General features: G+C 38.5%; 1 protein-coding gene across 2 annotated transcripts in view; it reads left to right on the top strand.

Annotated features, from left to right (window-relative positions):
* CNTNAP5 (contactin associated protein family member 5) overlaps positions 1-18,339 on the top strand; it is a 282,878-nt gene that overhangs the window by 240,550 nt on the left and 23,989 nt on the right. For both annotated transcript variants that reach the window (XM_068687419.1, XM_068687420.1), the window contains exons 19-20: positions 3,435-3,674; positions 5,279-5,503. In XM_068687419.1, coding sequence (XP_068543520.1) covers positions 3,435-3,674; positions 5,279-5,503 — 465 coding nt within the window. The remainder of the gene's footprint in view (positions 1-3,434; positions 3,675-5,278; positions 5,504-18,339) is intronic.

The raw sequence follows: 18,339 nt of genomic DNA, 5'->3' as shown, positions 1-18,339 counted from the left end.
AGCTCAGATTTTAGAGCAGCCTAAAGGAATTGAAAACCCATTTCTCAACCTCTTTTAGAGGGCATTGGGTATCTAACTACTTCTGGTCACTTTATAATCCTCAGCAATAAGATAGATATCCTTGTACCTGGTTATGTTCATCTGTTAATTTGAAAAAAAAATTACAGTAAAAGGATCAAATCCTGAAGAAGTTTACAAGCTGAATAATATCAACTTGACCAAACTCTGTGCAGCAGCAGGCCAATTTGGTCTGAAGGAACAGACAAAAATCCTTCCCTTCAATGGACTCACTCTCACTATCTAAAATGAGTGACTTTGGATACTGCACCTTCTGGCATATCTTTGTTGTCCGAGAGGGATTCTGTAACCATCTTCTCTGATGCTGTAGTCTGAGATGAAATGTGATGTTTTATCCAGTGAAGGCATGTTCGTAACACCCCAGGATGGGGAGGAGAGTGGAAAGACATCTTCACAGACCTTCTTTACAACAGGATTTGCACTAACACTTGTAACATCAGAGAAGTAAAATAAAAATCCTGAGAGGTTACTTTCATGCCTACAGCCTTGATCAGAAATTTTTGTTCTACTTATTTGGTATGTTAAAGAGACTGGCAAAGTTAAGTGCTTGGGTTCCTGCTTTTATCCTGAGAGCAATGATGTGAGGAATCCTTGGGGAAATCTCCTCTGTATCTTGTAAGTGGTCCAAAGACAATATAACACAGGCAGAGTCAACATCTGAGAAACTTTCTTGGGGGACAGAGAAAAGGATGGAGAGGATAAGAAGGGACATATTTTGCCTGTTGGACATTACTCTTGTTAAAAGAATCTGCGGATACCTTTGGATGTTTCAAAGGCCAGGAGTAGGCTTAAATTCTTGTGTATCCTGACTGCTTACTACAACTTGTAGTCTGAGACTATCAAGTGTGACTTGGATGTCTTCTAAGTAATATCATAACAAGTTCTCCTACTCCCAAGTAATGATAGTTGTTCTTACACTCTCATACCCTATCCTTTTCTTTGCATCCATTACATAAAGCAAGAACACTCCTAATGTTCTTCACTTCAGCCTCCCTAATCCAGTTCTTGCTAACAAAAAAACCTTTGCTTTTAAAAGCAAATCCGCAATTCACTGATAGAACCTTAATATATTATCCAGTTGTGTCACTAAGCTATACTATTGGTGCTCAGTTTTGTTTCTTTCCCACCTCCTCTGAGTCTCTCTTTTCGGCCCCAAGGCTCTTCAGTAAAATTCAGCTGCATAAATACCTTTCTGAAAGTGGCATTGCACATTTGACTGCCACCACCACTCCTCAGCAAAGAACACTTCAACCCTGTTTAACCTTTTTTTTTTTTTTGGTCCTGAGGGTTACCTTAAAATCTGTATTCCTGAATAAAACATTTAGATTGCATACATGAAATTGTCTAGTCCAACAGGCGTATTAGGCTTTGTTGATTCTTCCTACTCTAATTTGGGAAAGATTTTTTTGTTTTGTTTTGTGTTCCATTTTTCTCAACTTCCAAAGAATGTATTTGAAGATTAGTTCTGGTCAATAGGGGAAAACTTCCATAATGCCCAAATAATAAACAGATTTGCTTAATCAATGCTGTGTGGATCTAGGACTGGATAGATGGTCTCTGTTAAGCTCTATAATCTCCAGACATTAGAAGAGGAGAAGAGTAAGAAACATATTATGCAGCTTTCCAAAACATTACAGCGATGAGTAAAAATATGGGCAGTGGAGTAAACATGATATTTGTAGAATACTTAACAATAGTTCCTTTAAAGTGTTACATTTAAATGTGCCAGCTGGAATTTGTTTGTGTGCCAAAAGGAGTCAAGGAAATTGTCATTTATCGTTGAAAAATTTGTGTTTAGTAACCATTCAAGAGAAAACAGAGTAACCAGTAATTTTAAAGGGAGAAATCACATTCCTTCTTATTTGGACATTACTGAAAATTGTGTATGGTGTGTTTGGTTTAGGAGTAAAATCTCCAAAGAAAAGGGTCACGTGTACACAGTGCAAATGCAAAAGGCCCAGATGTTGTGCTCAGAGGGCCTTTAAAATAAGTAAGCTAACATTCATTCATCTGGAAAGAGCAGTTGGCTAAATAATATTTTGAAAATGTTTCACTGAGAAAGACACCATAATATTGGTATAAAGTAAACCTCTCTCACACATACTATCTTGAATTTAGTTATTCTAATTCAAATCCAGTAGTGTACCAGAAAGAAAAATAAGTCAGAATAACGGAACAATACTTTTTTGGTGAGAGTGTTTTTCAGACTGTTGTTTCATTCTCATAGTTTGCAGAACTCTTGATTTAATTAAATAATTTGTGACAGAAAAGATGCTCTTCTACAAGGACTCATCAAAAGATCAGTTATGCATTTTGTAATTGAACAAACTTCTATAGAAGAAGAATTTGGAAAGATAACTCCTTTCATACTTCTTTCTTCTTTATTGATGCATTAGCAATAAAGCTAGCATTTCAAGGGCTACAAGTGCTATTAATTCTTCGGCCAGAGTTAGATTTCGTAGCAGCAATCAAAATTGTAGTAAATTTGAGAGCAAAACATGGGCAACTGCCAAACAAAGCCTACAGTAATAAAAATGTTGATATTTTCACAAAGTACTCTGACTGTCATCAATAATTACTCTTATTGTGAGAGACCACCTCCCAGGGGAAAACTATCTTAATTTCACTGTTAGAAATTTCAGTGGGCAGCTAAGATGCTCATTAGGCTGTAGAGACTGGACTGCTCTCTTGCTAAAATCCATACAGCTTTGTACTTCACAAAGTAATGCAATTATGTTTAACAACTGTAATAAATTTCACAACTGTAGCCCAAACTCACATTTCTTGCCTATAACAAACATTCACATGCAACATCAGGTTGGTCAGTCATGCATAAATTCTGACTCCAAAGTCATTTCCTTTCAGCCATCAAACCTGGCACTGAACATGATTTATCCTTGATAACTGGACTCATCAGTATGTGTAACTCATCTGATGTTGGGATTAAGGTGTTATTTATACTCCATACTATAGCAACAAATAGAAAAAAAAAAAAAAGAAAAAAAAAAAGTTTCTCATTTATTAGGTGATATGTGTACTTATGAGAAAGAAGCTAATCTTTTCCCAAATGAATTTGCAATTTAAATACCAAACAGGGCAATAGATAAGGCAGAAAAGAAAAGAAGAGCAACTGGAAATTTAGACACAGCTTTAGTCCTTTCTTACAGATAGAGTGAGACCTTTAGTTTCCAGGACTTTCCATCTGTCATCTTTTGCTACAGTGTGCATTGATACACAATAGATAATATTTTTTAAATGTAATGGATTCATATTTATACCTATGGATTGAACTTCAGGGCTTTGATTACTTTGTGGGCTCATCAGTAAATGTGTGTCCTATTTTTTCTCTCTTTCAGGGGGAACAGCTTCCAGACAAAAGGGCTTTATGGGATGTATTCGATCTCTACATTTAAATGGACAGAAACTTGACCTTGAAGAAAGAGCTAAAATGACTTCTGGTGTTAAACCTGGATGTCCAGGACATTGCAGTAGTTATGGTAACCTGTGCCATAATGGAGGGAAATGTGTGGAGAAGTATAATGGGTATTACTGTGATTGTACCAACTCGGCGTATGAAGGACCGTTCTGCAAGAAAGGTAGGCAGAGAGCTTTGATCCTAAGTCCTTAGTGGTCTCGGAATATCTCTAACACAATTTCACCCATGTCAGTTTGGTGTCCACCATATTGCAAGAGTACATTCTAATGGCAGCTTTCCCCTGAACATCACTAAGTGTTTATGTTAAGTGGGCTATAACTCCTCCTCTTGTTGACTTCAATGATGGATGGCCTCAGAAATGGTTCAAGCTGTACTGTTACTTAAACTACCAACTGTATTGCATGATTCCTGTATTCAGTTGTATATAACTTGTCCAGACATTAACCAGAAGGGCTGAAAACTTCTGTGATGGTTCTTCCCACATATGAATGCTTCATTTGCTTGGTTTTAAACCTCATCCAGCTTTGTCCACCTTAATAAAATCTTAAGGGCTTTTCATTACAGAGTTTTGGAACAAAGGTGTGACAAAAAGAGTTAATCTTTTTATTTTTGTTGCTATCTCTGTGATAACCCATCTAAACCTGGCCATAAGAAGAGATGTCAAAAATGAATGTGCAACATTCAGGAGAAAACGGATTTGCATGGTTTAGTTTCTGATAAGCGTGTCCTCACTGAACCTGTTTGCTGGCTTTTAGGGGATGGTGCCAACACCAGAAAAAGGAGCAGGGCAAATAAAGAGCATCCAGTTTAGGTAACATGCTCTTTGGGAGAGGAAGAAACTACCAAAATCACTGCTCAATAACAGCAAGGTGTAATGTGAGTGTTTTAATTTCCGTGACTGCCCCTCACCTTACAAACACGACAGGCTAAGTGGGCCACATCATCTGCTGGTGTAAATCGGCTTAGTTGTACTCAAGTCCATAGAACTATGCCCACTTACATGAGCTGAGGATTTGGCACCGATGTCACGGGAGGCATATAGAATACCCACATAGTGCCCTGGTAGATACTGCTATAGAGGCGGATCTGCTTTATTGGAGAGAGTACTTGTAATCAGCCTGTAGTGGAATATATTATCATCCTGATTTTGCTGTGTCTGACATTAGGAAAACTGCTGTTGCAGATTTTTTTTGTTTTGTTTTGTTTTGTTTTGTTTTTTTCCGTGTATTTCGTGTCCAGACTGTTGTTGTGTTGAAAATGTAATTGTGAGATCTTATAGTTTGAGTACACATAGGTAGATGTTTGTCTTCTTTTGAAGCTACTGCTCTCCCTCAGTGAGTGTCTTTGGATTAATGTGTTGTTTTAATAATGACTTTGCTTAAAAAGAAGACTAGAAAGGACAAATATATTGTTGTCATTACTGTGGGGGAAGACAGAGAATATTGCCTTGCATGTCAACTGTCAGAAGATAGTAAACCGAGCATTTATTTGACTGACCAATATTCTGACCTGTTCCATCTTGTGGAGCTATGATTCAAGCTCTAAAATTGTTGAATATAGAGGCCTGTCTCTGTACACTGCCCTTCTATGAATCAGACAAATAGACTGTAAGGAAAGGCATTCTGCTCATCCAAAGGAATGGTGATGTCAGCTGGATCAGAGGCATTTTGCCATGTTCTGCTTCTGAGGCGGGCAGTATGCCTGTCTGGGACACCTGAAAATGCAGTGGCTGAAACAATTCCCTTGGTTTATATGTGCTTTCAGAGGTTTCTGCATTATTTGAAGCCGGCACTTCCGTTACCTATATTTTCCAAGAACCTTATCCTGTCACAAAAAATGCAAGCAGTTTGAGCTCTTCCATTTATGTGGATGCTGTCATGCCCAAGGAAAATATTGCATTTAGCTTTCTCACGGCACATACTCCAAGCCTTCTGCTGTACATCAACACCTACTTTCATGAATATTTGGCTGTGATTCTCTCCAAAAATGGTAAGTACTCTTGATTTGCTACCAAAGGGAGACCAATGTGGCTGTGATTTTTGTGAGAATAGTGCCTGCAACTTCATCAGCTTTGTGGTATTCAGTTCATGCAAATAGCCATCACTCTTGTTTATGTCCCTTTATTTGGCATTCAGTGCTACACTTGCCTATTCAGTCTTTGAATAATTATATTGTTGGGGCTTAAAATGTGCTTTGACTTCCATTTGGCAAGACTGCACAATAGCAGTTCCTTGCTATTTATTCCACAGTGAGATCCATTAGGCCTCCAGGATAAAGGAATGAGAAATTCCATGACTGTACAAGAACGCTTGGTGCAGAAATATATTATTTTATCTTTTGCATTCTCTATTGGAATGCATATTGGTCTTCACTGCATTGTTTCAATAGAATATAGCCAGTACGTCTGAATATTAAAGCCAGAAAATGTCCAGATCTTCTAGATTCGCTGACCAGAACATCCATTTGCTATTAAAAGGTAAATGGTGTGGGCACATTCTGAAAACATGTAAAGATTTTAGGGGGATAGACCGTCTGTCTTCTCAGTAAGTCTCTAGCTTCTGAGTCCTTGCAGTGCTTTCAAAAAACTTACTCCAGACATGCATCATCCTAGACAAACTGGGATGTTTGAATTATTCAAGACTTATCAGGCACTGGAGCACTGGAAATGATGACTAAGCATACTGGTGAGTCACTAGCCTGTGGCAGAACAATAGAAAGTTAATGTTATGTGCTTGAATATGTGCATTTGACCGAATGACCCAGACCGCTCTGAAGTCTTGTGAATTCTAAAATAGCTAACCTCTGAAGTACTATCAAATTAAAGTATAAAGGAGAAAAAAAAAAAAAAAAAAAAAAAAAAAAAAAAAAAAAAAAAAAAAGAGGTTTTATTCTCTGTATGGATTTTGCAGTAGTTTATATCCTGGTTATGTCATGTAGCCAGCATTCAGGCTGGCATGGGATGAATAGCCTAATCCCTGGCTGCCCCTCCTGCTTCCAGGGCAGCATCAGCTTGGGCCCATCTCCCCTAAATGAAGTAGCAGGATGGTGGGACTCTTTAGGAAACATTCTTCTTTCTCCTCTGCCATCCAGTCCCACATTTCCATCTTCACTTTGCTCTCAGATGCAGGTGTTCAGTGTATATGATGTTCAGATATATGAATATTCCACTGCAAAGCTCCAGAGTTGGAGAGGTTAGTCCCTGCTGAGGTGAAAGCTTGGAACTTGCTTCTCAGTTACACTGAGGTCTCTTTATGCCAATCAAGCAATCAAAAATAGCCCTAAAGTAAATGAAAATGTAATATCCATTTATATCACCTTTACTGCTGCCAGAGTAGTATAAAATGACCTTAGAAACATGAGTCAATTGCCTTTTATTGATGAAATGCAGCCATCAGCAAGGTGCAGTTGGGAGGTCTCTAAGAGGCAGGAACTCTCTAATGGTGATTGGGGAAGGAGTTGGGAACAGGACACTGGGATCTCTTGTAGTAGTTCAGCAGAACCACAGATTTTAAAATAAATATTGCATTTTGGCAGCTGCATTATCTGCAGATCTCCTCTTTGACTCAGAAAGAGATAGAGATTCTTCCACTTCCAGAAAGTAGGTGGAGCAGCTCTCAGCACACTCAGAATCAGGAGGCAGTTTGGACAGTAGTGTCTTTCTCATCTCTGTATTTATCTTTGCTCATCTGTAAAATGAAGAGAACATTAGTTTAAAGGGCTGGTGAGATGTCAGGCTCAAAATCCCTGGACTATTTAAATGCAGCACTGTACACAAAGAATTAAGATAACTAGCTGACCTTGTTTGTTAAGTCCTGAAAGTCTCTTTCAGATTTGTTCTGTGCTTGCTCCTGTGTTATTCTGTCAGGATAGTCATTTTAGTCATGTATATTCTCTGTCTTCTGTTCCAAATCAGTAGTTTTTTTAAATCTCATGTCCTCTTATTTTTTAGTCTTGTTGGAATTGAAATTGTTCCAATGAAAATAATGTTCAGATTATTCAGATTGTGTTACTCTTTCTTCCTCCAAGAGGTTTACGCTTGCCATAATGTTACTGGACTATGAATAATAATATTCTTTGTACAATTAAAAGTGAGCACAATTCCTTCTCTTTTATTGGCTTATTTTCAAGGATATTTGCTGAGACTGACAATGTATAGTAGGACTTAGGTAGGTCCCTGCTGTGTAACTGATAGTTAAATAAAGGTTAAGCTTCTGGTGAAATGGGGATGGGCATTCTCGCTCAAGAGGTTAGCAGTAATATTCTTTGACATAATCTTAAGGCCCTTTCCACTTGTTAAGAAATTATATTGGAACAGTCTATGTATACTTTAATGCTTCACAACACAACCAAACTTTTGTAAGTATTTTTGAAGCTTCTAGTGATGTATCCTGTCACTCCTTTTTTCTATTAACCACAAACCAACTATGCAAATTTTTAGTTAATAAAAATAGCAATGAGAAGAATCTTCCTGGTAGTTCAGACTTCTCATGTTAAATAACATAAAAGAAGTGAAAGTGTCTGCAAGGCTTGTTCATATTTAGACTATATTGAAAGGAGCTTATGTGAAAATGAACTTGTATGGGCAACTGTGGTCTAATCCAGTCAGGTGTGAAATATTCCCTGTAAAATCAATTGGTTTCAGTAAAATTAATAAATAATCACATTTAACCCCAAGCACTTTCCACTGGCAGACTGTAAAGGAGGTCACATCATTAAAACATACAGTACATACTGACTGAGACACCAGAATTTCGGTAGTAAAATGATTTACTTAGAGTTACTCAACAGGTCAGTTTCAGATCTGGGAATGGAAATAAAATCTCCTCATAGTCAGTCATTTCTTTATGCACGCTGCACACTGCCACTCACACAGAAAGCCCTTCCAGTGCTTGGAGCCTTAGAGGTCAGGTACTTCATTTAGGAAATATAAATATAACAGATCTTGGGTACCTTGGTACGTGGTGCCTTGCAACTAGTATGTCTAGAAACAGTTCCCACTCTAGTGATTTATCTGTATCCAAAGTGTTTTTCTTACATCTGGTCAATGGGCTTCGTGTCATGGCATGGGTAAGTCTTCAAAAGTTTATGTTTTTAAAGATGACTCAGTAGGGATTCTTTCTGCTATTAATGAATACTTAGTCTCCTATATCATACATGTGCGTTTGAAAATGGATGCAATAATTTAGCATTTCTCTCCTCCCCAGTCTTCTTAGAATCATGGAATGGTTTGGATTGGAAGAGACCTTAAAGATCACCTAATTCCATCCCCCATGCCATGGGCAGGGATACCTGCCACTAGACCTGCTTAGAGCCTCATCCAACCTGGTCTTAGACACTTCCAAGGATGGGGCATTCACAAGCCTTTCTCTAGATTTTTTTTTCAGGGGGTATATGCCCTTGAACATCTGCATCTTGTAACACTAATTAATCAAATGGTGAGGAGTCTGGTTTGGTGTCATTAATTGCACGATGGAAGACATTTGCACACCACAGAGCTGTGCTTTCTTATGAATAGTGCTGCAAGGTCATGTGCTTTGTGATCTTTCATCCTTGAGGGGTAGCTGAGTAACCTGATTATTTTGTGTCTATGGACAGAGCTGTGGTACAGCAGAGTCACTGTGGGTGCGCTCTCAAGCTTGTCACAGTAATGGTGGGTAAAAATCTGGTCCATTTATAAATGGCTCCTGGCAATACCAACACTGTAGAAGGGCACTGCTCCCACAGTGTTATGCAAATACAGCTGGTCTTGTCTTCTGTTCAGAGCTGCTCCATATGTGGCCTGCCTTTGCACTTTTCTCATCTTTCCCCTGCACACACACACACACACACACACATACTACTTTTTCTTCCCAGGGCTGCAAATGCACTGCATCAGTCTGAGGATGAGGCTCTGGGGAACTAGGCTACACTCTCCTTTTCATTGCATATTTTTGCAAATTTGCATTATTTCACCAAATTATCAATAGCTTAGTATTATAATGCACTCAGCTTGATACCTAAAGATAGAAATTGATGGGAGTGGGAAATGTCAGGATAGAAACCATTAGAGCCTCTTGTTTCTATATTCTTCCTTCCCTCTGCAAGTGATCAAATGTGATATGGATATGATGATGATGTCTAGAAAATATTTCTTTCTTTCTTGACTTTGTCTGTTACTGTGGTTGGGTTTCTTCAATTCCAAATCTAGAAAAAGAGCAGATAGCCAACATCAAAGAAAAGAGATAGGATCTAAAACTATTCTAGAATGACTGAAAAGAATCTGAATGTATCTGATCTCCTAAGAAACTAAGTAATTTGAGTCCCATTTTTATTGCCTCTATTCAGGACCTATTGTCATTAGAGTGAGCTCTGTTCTCAGTTTCTTCGGGAAATTAAGTCTCTGAAACTGCATAGGAAGGATTAAAGACAAGAAAAGAGCACATTACAAGCAAAAGTGCAACTGAAAACAGCTTGCAAAGTTTTTCTATCAGCTCTGTGATATTGTGATATTCAAAATATTGTAGCAGGACATAGATCAGCCTTACAGCCCTGTCCTAAAAGTTCTTGAAATCAGCTGCTGCTTAATAGGAAAAGAAACCAAAAGTTGTAATAGAGGTGGGCTAAATTAACACTCTTTAAAAAAAAAAAAAGAAAATGTCATCATTGAGAAGCTACTGACATTTTGCCTTTTAATAAACTAGTACTCTACTGTCATCTCCTTCTGTCTCAAACTCAACAGCAGCCTTTCTCTTGAAGACATGTAAATTTTCTTTGTTGTTTTTGCCTTGCAAATCTGTTGAGCTGCATCTCCAACAATTTTTCTCCAACAAAAACAAAACTTTTGTCATTCAGTGTTAAAGGCAGGCCAAAATAAACTAATTCATTCTTTGAGGTAAGGACTGTTGAATCTGTGCACTCCAGGGTTCAATGGAACAAAGCTAAATTAGAGAAAATAGAATCTACTGCAACATTGGGGTGGGTTTGGGGGGTGACTTTCAAGTCTACGCTGGGGCTTTCTCTGTTTGAGAACATTTTCTGGTTTAAAGAGTTTCAACACCCATTGAACAACTTGCATAATTTACGTGACTGTGAAGTGGGAAATTGTGCCAAGGTTCAGGTATAGTTATTTTTAACAGATCAGGAACAGGAAAGTAAGTCATCTTGGGAAGTGAGGAAGACAGCTTTGTTGAGGAGACTAGTTCTCAAGCAACTCTGAGTAGACTAAGAAATGTAGACTAAGAACTTGCCTAGTCCTGGTTTAAATCATTAAATGCTTTTATACGGCAAATAGGAGAATATATTTTCTAAAAATCATTTCAGGTCCCGAAATCTTATGTTGTTTACTGGGGGCGTGGGCAGTGAGAGTTTGATCAGGAATGCTGAATGTAAAAAAAAAAAAAAAAGCCCCTGATTGATTCTGAATGGGACACTGTCTGTGACACCATTAAGTGGGAAGGATTGAATGGCAGGAGATCTTCCAAACACTTTCTTTATGTAAACACAGAAACTTCTCTTGTTGGAAACATCTCTGGTCCCTTGGATGATCCCTTGTTGTATGCACACCTTGCAGAAAGTGGACACGCTGATTAGAGTTTTCAGTTCAAATCCTGCACTAGTCATTGAGTCATCTGAGTGGACTTGGCACCCAAAGCCTTTTTTGGTTGTTTGTTTTGTTTTGTTTTAACATATGCCGTTCTAAATCTCTAAGTGTACAAGACTTCTTTGAAAGGAGAAGCAGTCGCAGTATTCAGCCAAAGAGTCTGGCAGTTTTCTTTATCTGCTTTCCAAGAGGACAGAACTGAAAGATCTGTCTCATTAGCTCAATTCATGGACATGTTTGTACTCACAAAGATCATTTTACTGTGCCAAAGGGTCAAGAGATGTTCTGGAGACCCACAAGGGAAAAACAAGGGAACTATAATTGGATTACATTGAGCAGGAATGGCTGAGCATGCAGTTAATAATTGATCTTTGCTCTGCATATATACAGACTGATTTTCAACTTACTGGTTTCTCGCATAAAACCCCAGACCAAGAGCTGCAGATAATCAGCTAGGAAGAAAACATACATTTACATTTGACTAAAGGAGGTGTTTATCTCCTGGAAGATCGAAATGTCAAGCTCACGTTGTGCTGTTAAAAAGTCATTTTTTGTTTTTGGATTTCTAAGGAGCTGTCCCAAAAGGTGTGGAGAGGAAGGACAGAGTCAGAAGCTCCTGTTTAAGTGGATGCTGCAGATTATATATGCGTGTGAGTGTTTGTGTTCTTCAGTAATTCTGAAGTAAGGGTCTATTTACAACCTGACTTGCCAAAAACTTTAGCCGTGAGGATTGATCTTAGTCATTTCTCAGTTATTCTTAAATTATGAAGTATCTATATTATGGACGTAGAGATATGTAGTCTGGCAGAAACTCAAGTGCTGCCTTGGAGCAGTGTAGCTGTTTCCACCCAACTTGAAACAGGCAAACCTTCTTCTGTCTTGATTATAGCATCCCTATTAGCATGTTAATTTTTACCATTAAAAATGAGTTATACTGACTGTTACACTGGATAATGAAGAGGGACTTTGTCCCTCTTTGCCTGAGGAAAATGGGTGTTTATGTCTCAGTTTTTACTAGCAAGACCAGCCTTCAGGAATCCTATGTCTCAGAGATTGGGGGAAAATATGGAACAAGGAAGATGTACCCTTGGTGAGAGAGGAAACTGGACATACATATATCCATGAGCTCACATGAGTACTGAGAGAACTGGCATGTCAGTTCATGCTGGGCACGGCCCAGCTGGAAAGCAGCTTCCCAGAAAAGGGCCTGGAGTCCTTATGAACACCAAGTCGTACATGAGCCAGAAGAGTGCCCTTACTGCAAAGAGGCCTAATGGTATGAGACAGGATCTTGGTGCAGGCAGGTTGGCGTGGATTCCTTGGGGTATCACAGCAGAGGTTCTTGGTCTTTTTTGCCTACAAGCTGTTTGCACAGAGTTGGTGCTGATGTGTAATTTGCAAAGCCAGGTTGAACTTGTGAAATATAATTCATAAAATGATACTTTGTTTTGTTCACTGGGTAAAAAGTAAAGGCTCTTCCTGCCAGCCTGGCTGCTACACTAAACTTAAATTTAAAGTACACTGTAAGATCAAAGCCTGGCAAGATTTCTCTGTATACAAAGATGAGTGAACTGTAGGACCCTACTGAGTGTCTGACCATGAGAAGATTAATGGCATACAGTGTGTGTTCAAAGACAAGAGGAGAGATCTGAGCATCAGATCCAATAGTATTATACGGATAGCTTTTGTTAAATGAAGGGTCTTAAATTGACTTCTGAAATTCCACAGCATGTATGGAAAAAGTATAGGTTAAAAATTACCAGAATAAATCTCAGAAACAGAAAGCAGGTAATTTCAGGGAGATTTAATTTCATCTGATGCCCTGAACTCTTCTCTTCATCTTTGCATTAAATTACCTTTGGGGAAAAAGTAATTAATGTAGCATCACAGTGTAAAAGAAAAGGCAACCAGTCCTTCATCAGAAAGAACTAGCTAGACATGACATGGAGAGGTAGTGATAATGACTAACAGATGATAGTAGGTAATAGTATTATTTGAAACTGCTGCTCATCCAGATATTTTCTATAATTTTCCAAAGGATGTTAGCATTCATCTACTTCACCAACAGATAATCTGTAGCACAGAGAATGAAAATGATTTGTCAATAGTAAAAAGCTGGTAAATCCAGAATGGTGGCAGTGCTCTCTCTATTGCCTCCAAGGTACACAAATATACTGCTGTGTATGATGGCAGGATACCCATGAGCTGGTCTCATGTGGACATTGATTAGTATATTCCATATCTATGGGTTAGCCCTTTCCCATTTTAGGCCCAGCCACATGGTCATGACTATGGTTTGTTTTGTGTAGAACATTCCCCTTAAAATCATTGGAATAACCTTGGTGTATAAGCCACTGCATGATGAGCTATACAACTGTGGACCTCTGGGTCATGTTTTAGACTTGCAATATTTTCTATCTTTGGAGTAAGATGCATCTGCCAGTTCCTTTTTAATTGCTGGTCAGCCTGTGTTAAGCCAACTGGTGGCTGGTGGAAATGAGATGTCTACCAAGGTTAAACAAATTTGTCAGTCGTATAAAGGAACTAGCTGCATTTGTTGACGTTTAAGTGAAATTCTTAATTCTGCTCCAGCTGCCTAGCAGGATTGCAAAGCAAGCTGAGGTCATGGGCCTCCAGACAGACTCCTATTCTGCTTGCTTGTTTGTTTATAGGGAGGGGGCTGGTTATTTTTTTTGTTTGTTTGTTTGTTTTTTGTTTTTTGTTTTGTTTTTGTTTTTCTTCTAAATTGAAGAAATGCAATGTGAAAGTGTGTTATTAATATACGATGTCTTGAATATGTTCTGTAAGTCCTGAATGCTTCAAGTCTTGAGTGTGAAGTATTCAAATAAACATCTTTTTCGCTGTCATAAGAGATTAGCAGAATTTGGGAGGCATGATTTATTTTTTAACCCTATAGAACAGTGTCATCCGAACCAACACTGTAGCTGAGAAATTGTATCAGCAAACATGTTCGGCAGTTTCTCCTCTTTGTTTTCTCTGAGCAAAGCAAATAACAAGAGTCATCTCCTAAAACTGTACAAGTATTTTCTTAGTTAAAAGCCAGTGGATGCAGAGGAGATGGGCCCTATTCTTTGAATCACCAGTGGCACTTCCACTGAAGAGTAAATTTACTGAGTAAATATCCCTGGGGAGAAGCTGCTAATTAAGGAGCAGGTTTCTTAGCCAGCTGCTCCTAACCAAGAAAGCATTTGTTCATTTTTAAATATCTAGGCTATAAAGAGAGACACTGAAGTTGTACAAGTTTCCAGAGAGGTATTTTGTGGTGGAGATGACTGAAAGCTGTCATTTGCTATTCTGCAATCAGGAATGAAAAAACGACATTTCTACTTTATGAGTTGCAAATTACTTTCGGGGCTAAATATTTTAACTCTTTTCATAATAGCAGCAATATCAATAGGCTTATTAATATTTCCCACCTGTTGTTTAATCGGTGCCGTCCTTTATTATTTTGTCTGTTAGCAATAGCTCAGTAAGTGCTGAGGGTGGGTAGGGTTAGCATCAGTAACACCTTACTGTCTGACAAGGGTGACTGCCAGTGTGATAGAGCTTGAAGTGGTTCTGTTGGTACTTTTGTGTTTCTGAGTACCTCTGTGGCAACGGGACATGCAAGTGTATTATAAGGTCCTTATCCTAATGCAGTATTTCATATTTTATACATACACACTTCTCCCAAACTGACCTTGTCACCTGCCCTGATTTAAATGATTTTTCCTGATGTTACATGATGGTGATAAAGCTGCACATGTTATGTGTGCCAGCCACACATGCTCCCTGCACTAACCTCAGTTTCTCAGAGGGGTGCAAGATGTCTTGCCAGCTGCTCCAGCCAGTTTAAGTCATTAAAAACTGCTACTGAACTTGTTTTAGATGTTGGGTTCAATCTGGGCTCATTTAAAACCCGTTTCTATAAACAAAAGTCCCACAGAGAAGTCTCAGACCCCAAGAGCTTGTCATTCCCTTTCTTGCTGTTTGGTTCTTCAAGACAAAATGACATAAGACCAGTAGTCCTGGTGGTATGCGTGACAAGAACCTTGCATATGAAGAACTTTCTTCTTCAGGCTGAGCACTTTGAAGTCTTGAACCAGCATAATATCCATGTATTATTACTAAACTCAATAGCTGCTACTTCATCTTTCTTGTCCCCAGGAAATGGGTAGAAACAGTTTGAAGGCACCATGCTATTTCTGTAGCTGCCTGGGGTTTAGTTATGCTGATACTGATCATTAGTGTACTGTTAGCAAGTACTAACCCTGACCTCCATCACCGCTGAAAGTGTACCCTGGGAGTGTTTTGTTTCAGAAGAATCAACCCCTACCTATTCACCAATATGGAATGGCATAAATACTTCCGTTTGGTGTCTATTTCCCAGAACATTCCTCTGTACAAGGGGATCCCCATGGAATCCTGTTAAAATGGCTGTGAAGCCACTTGATATGAGCGGGGGGATGTCATTCAGCCCTACAGTCATGGATTATACTACTGCAAATTACAGTTTGAAAGCCACAGTGGTGTGTAGCAAACTAGCTTTGACACTAGTAGTTGCCTTGTCATAGTAGTGTTGCAGCCCATGTGGACTCATTTCTTGCAGAAGTGGAGAAAAGAGGTCACACAGCAGCTAAACTATGCCTGCTCCTCTGTCAGGCTGTTCTGGAGGTAGCGCAGTGTATCTGCATGTTGATCCATAGTCTGCAGTGGCAGTTACCTCCAGAATTTGAAGCTAAAAGAGATGGCTATAATCATTAAGTGTGAATCTACTCTTATCTAATACTACTGAGGTAATATGTCCAGTAAAATTTCACTGCCCGAGGCTAAAAACATGATACCTCTCTCTTTCCTTCCCTCCCTCTTTTATGGACTTGATAGAAATTGCCTCCAGCAATTCCAAATATATTAGAGAAGGAAGAAAACACAACAGGCAGTGCATTGCTTGAGCATTATGGCACTCCAGGTGTGCATGCTCAGACACAGGGAGCTGAAAAGAAGATGACAAGCATGACTGCAACAAGACTGCCAGAAATTATGCTACTTATGATTAGTGTGAATCCCTATTGTGAAGCAGAAATGATGCAAAAATGAGAATAGGAACTGGTTTATGCACAGGTTTTTATTTGTGGTTAGTGACACTGGGATGATATGATAGAAAAAGCCAGCAGACCAGATAATCAAAATTCAGAGTCCAAAAAAAAATCTTAATAATAATTTTAATTAATAACCCATTTATTTTGTCTGTCAAATAGTAAAAAGGCAATGTAATCTACCAAAGTAACAATTCTGTATTCTGCCAACACTAAAAATTTTGATACTGAATGCATATCAAAATCAGCTCTTAGCTCCATTGGTGTAAATGCCAAAACATCTCTGGAGACATGAGCCCATATACTTATGATTTATATTAATGCAAATTTGACCACAGGCCAACTTGAATAAAATGGTTTTGAAGAACAGCCATCCAATAAAAAATAATAATAATAATAAACTTTCTATTGGTGCTCAAAGCAATTTGATAAGATGCTATTCATTTATTTCTTTTGATGATTTAAGGTAAAATAATATCACTACAGAAATTAAAATTATTTCTTAATGAATGTCAAGAACGTCCTCTGTTGTCTCTGTTGAACAAATGATTTCTACTTTAAAGCAGAAATTGGTGTTTCTCTGATGAAGACAATGAGTAAATCCCTATTTGAAGCAGCTAAGAGCCTGGATAGATTGCATATCTTGCTGACTGAACACAAATGTGCTGGTTACTATGTTGATTGCCTGGATGTAGTAGTACCATTTTTATTTTATATACTGGTGTGATCATAGCATTTGAAAAGAGCAGACAAGCGTGTTTTTAGATTTTCAAACTAATCAACTAGTACAAGGTCACAGACCAAATCTTGGCCGTGTTCCATTTTTTGCACTAGGCCTTTTTCAAAGACTGCAGGTAAGAGGTGTGAGTGGCTAATAAAACGCTTCTTCTGGGATGTGATTTTCAATTAGGACCACTCTGTTACTCTGTCACAATGCATTTCACTTTATTCTGTGTGGTCATCTCAGCTGCGACATGCAGGTTGAGACAACCTTTCCACTTTTTACTGAATGAGCAAGTCTGAAGAAGTTCTGTTAACTTTTTTTACACTTGGGCTTTTTTTTTTTCTCATGTCTTTCTAACGTTATTATCAGATGTTCCCACTTTTATTCCCTGTTGATGCATCACTCAGAAAATGTACAAGAAAACGGCACTATGATATAAGTTTGGACCTTTAACTTTAAAGGTAATAAACAGTTGTCCTGGACATGCAGTGAGGGGACAGGAGCTTTGCAGTATGAATCAGAGCAGCTGAATCAGGACCTATATTATCACACTGAATAATTTAGGAGTTGTTACTGACCTTGATCTCTTCAGAAATTTCCCTCTTACTTCCATGACTACATGTGAGAAAGTAAATGCCTTTTAAATATTTTTTTTTATTTTTTCATTTAAACCATCACCTGATCCAGTAGACCTCTCAGTCAGCTAAAAAGCCTTCATCCTAGTAGTTCATTCTCATTTTCCCTCTCATCTACGAAAGCTTTGTTTCTATCCCTCAAAGCTCAGAGAGAGGTAGTTCTCATCTGGGATTACACAGAATGTTAGAAGAAGAGCAGCTCTTAGGAGCCTGAGCAGCAAACATCCTGGTGGGGCAAAGGAAGAGAGATGATTTAATGGGACTTTGGGTCCAATTTGGAAGAACTGTTGACATAACTGTGAGTTGCATAGGGGTTGCAAAATTCCTTCTCTGCAGGAAGTTTATCCATTGTTTTATACTCATAAAGTAGTTTTGCAAGAGCCTTAAGGACAGCAGTTGCAAGTGCTGTTGCAGTGTAGCCGCATTAAGGCCATTCCTGCGTTAAAGCCAAGAGTAAGGAGAGCAGTTATGTCCATGCTATGCAGTGAAGAAGAACCACTTCTTGTCCTCTGCCTCTAAATCTAGACAAGAAGTCCGTTTTACAGCATTAATATGGCCAAACAGAGGAGCCAAGCAGGGCTGCTCATTCACCTCTCTAAAATGCCAGACTACATCAAGGGTCAGTGGTGTGTCTCTGAAGTCACAATGCTGTATTTATTTTCTGCAAAAACTAAAAGAGATGTTTGGGATTTGTTTTAAATGAATTTTATTTATTTTTTTCAAATAGTTTAGAAAACCAAAGTGGTTTTTGCTAATCATTTGCAATATATCTTTTCTCGCATAGCATATAA

The sequence above is a fragment of the Anas acuta genome, chromosome 6 (genome assembly GCF_963932015.1).
Source record: "Anas acuta chromosome 6, bAnaAcu1.1, whole genome shotgun sequence".
Taxonomy (NCBI): Eukaryota; Metazoa; Chordata; class Aves; order Anseriformes; family Anatidae; genus Anas; species Anas acuta.
Note: the sequence above shows the minus strand (reverse complement) of the source record. Positions and strands in the feature narration are given on the sequence as shown.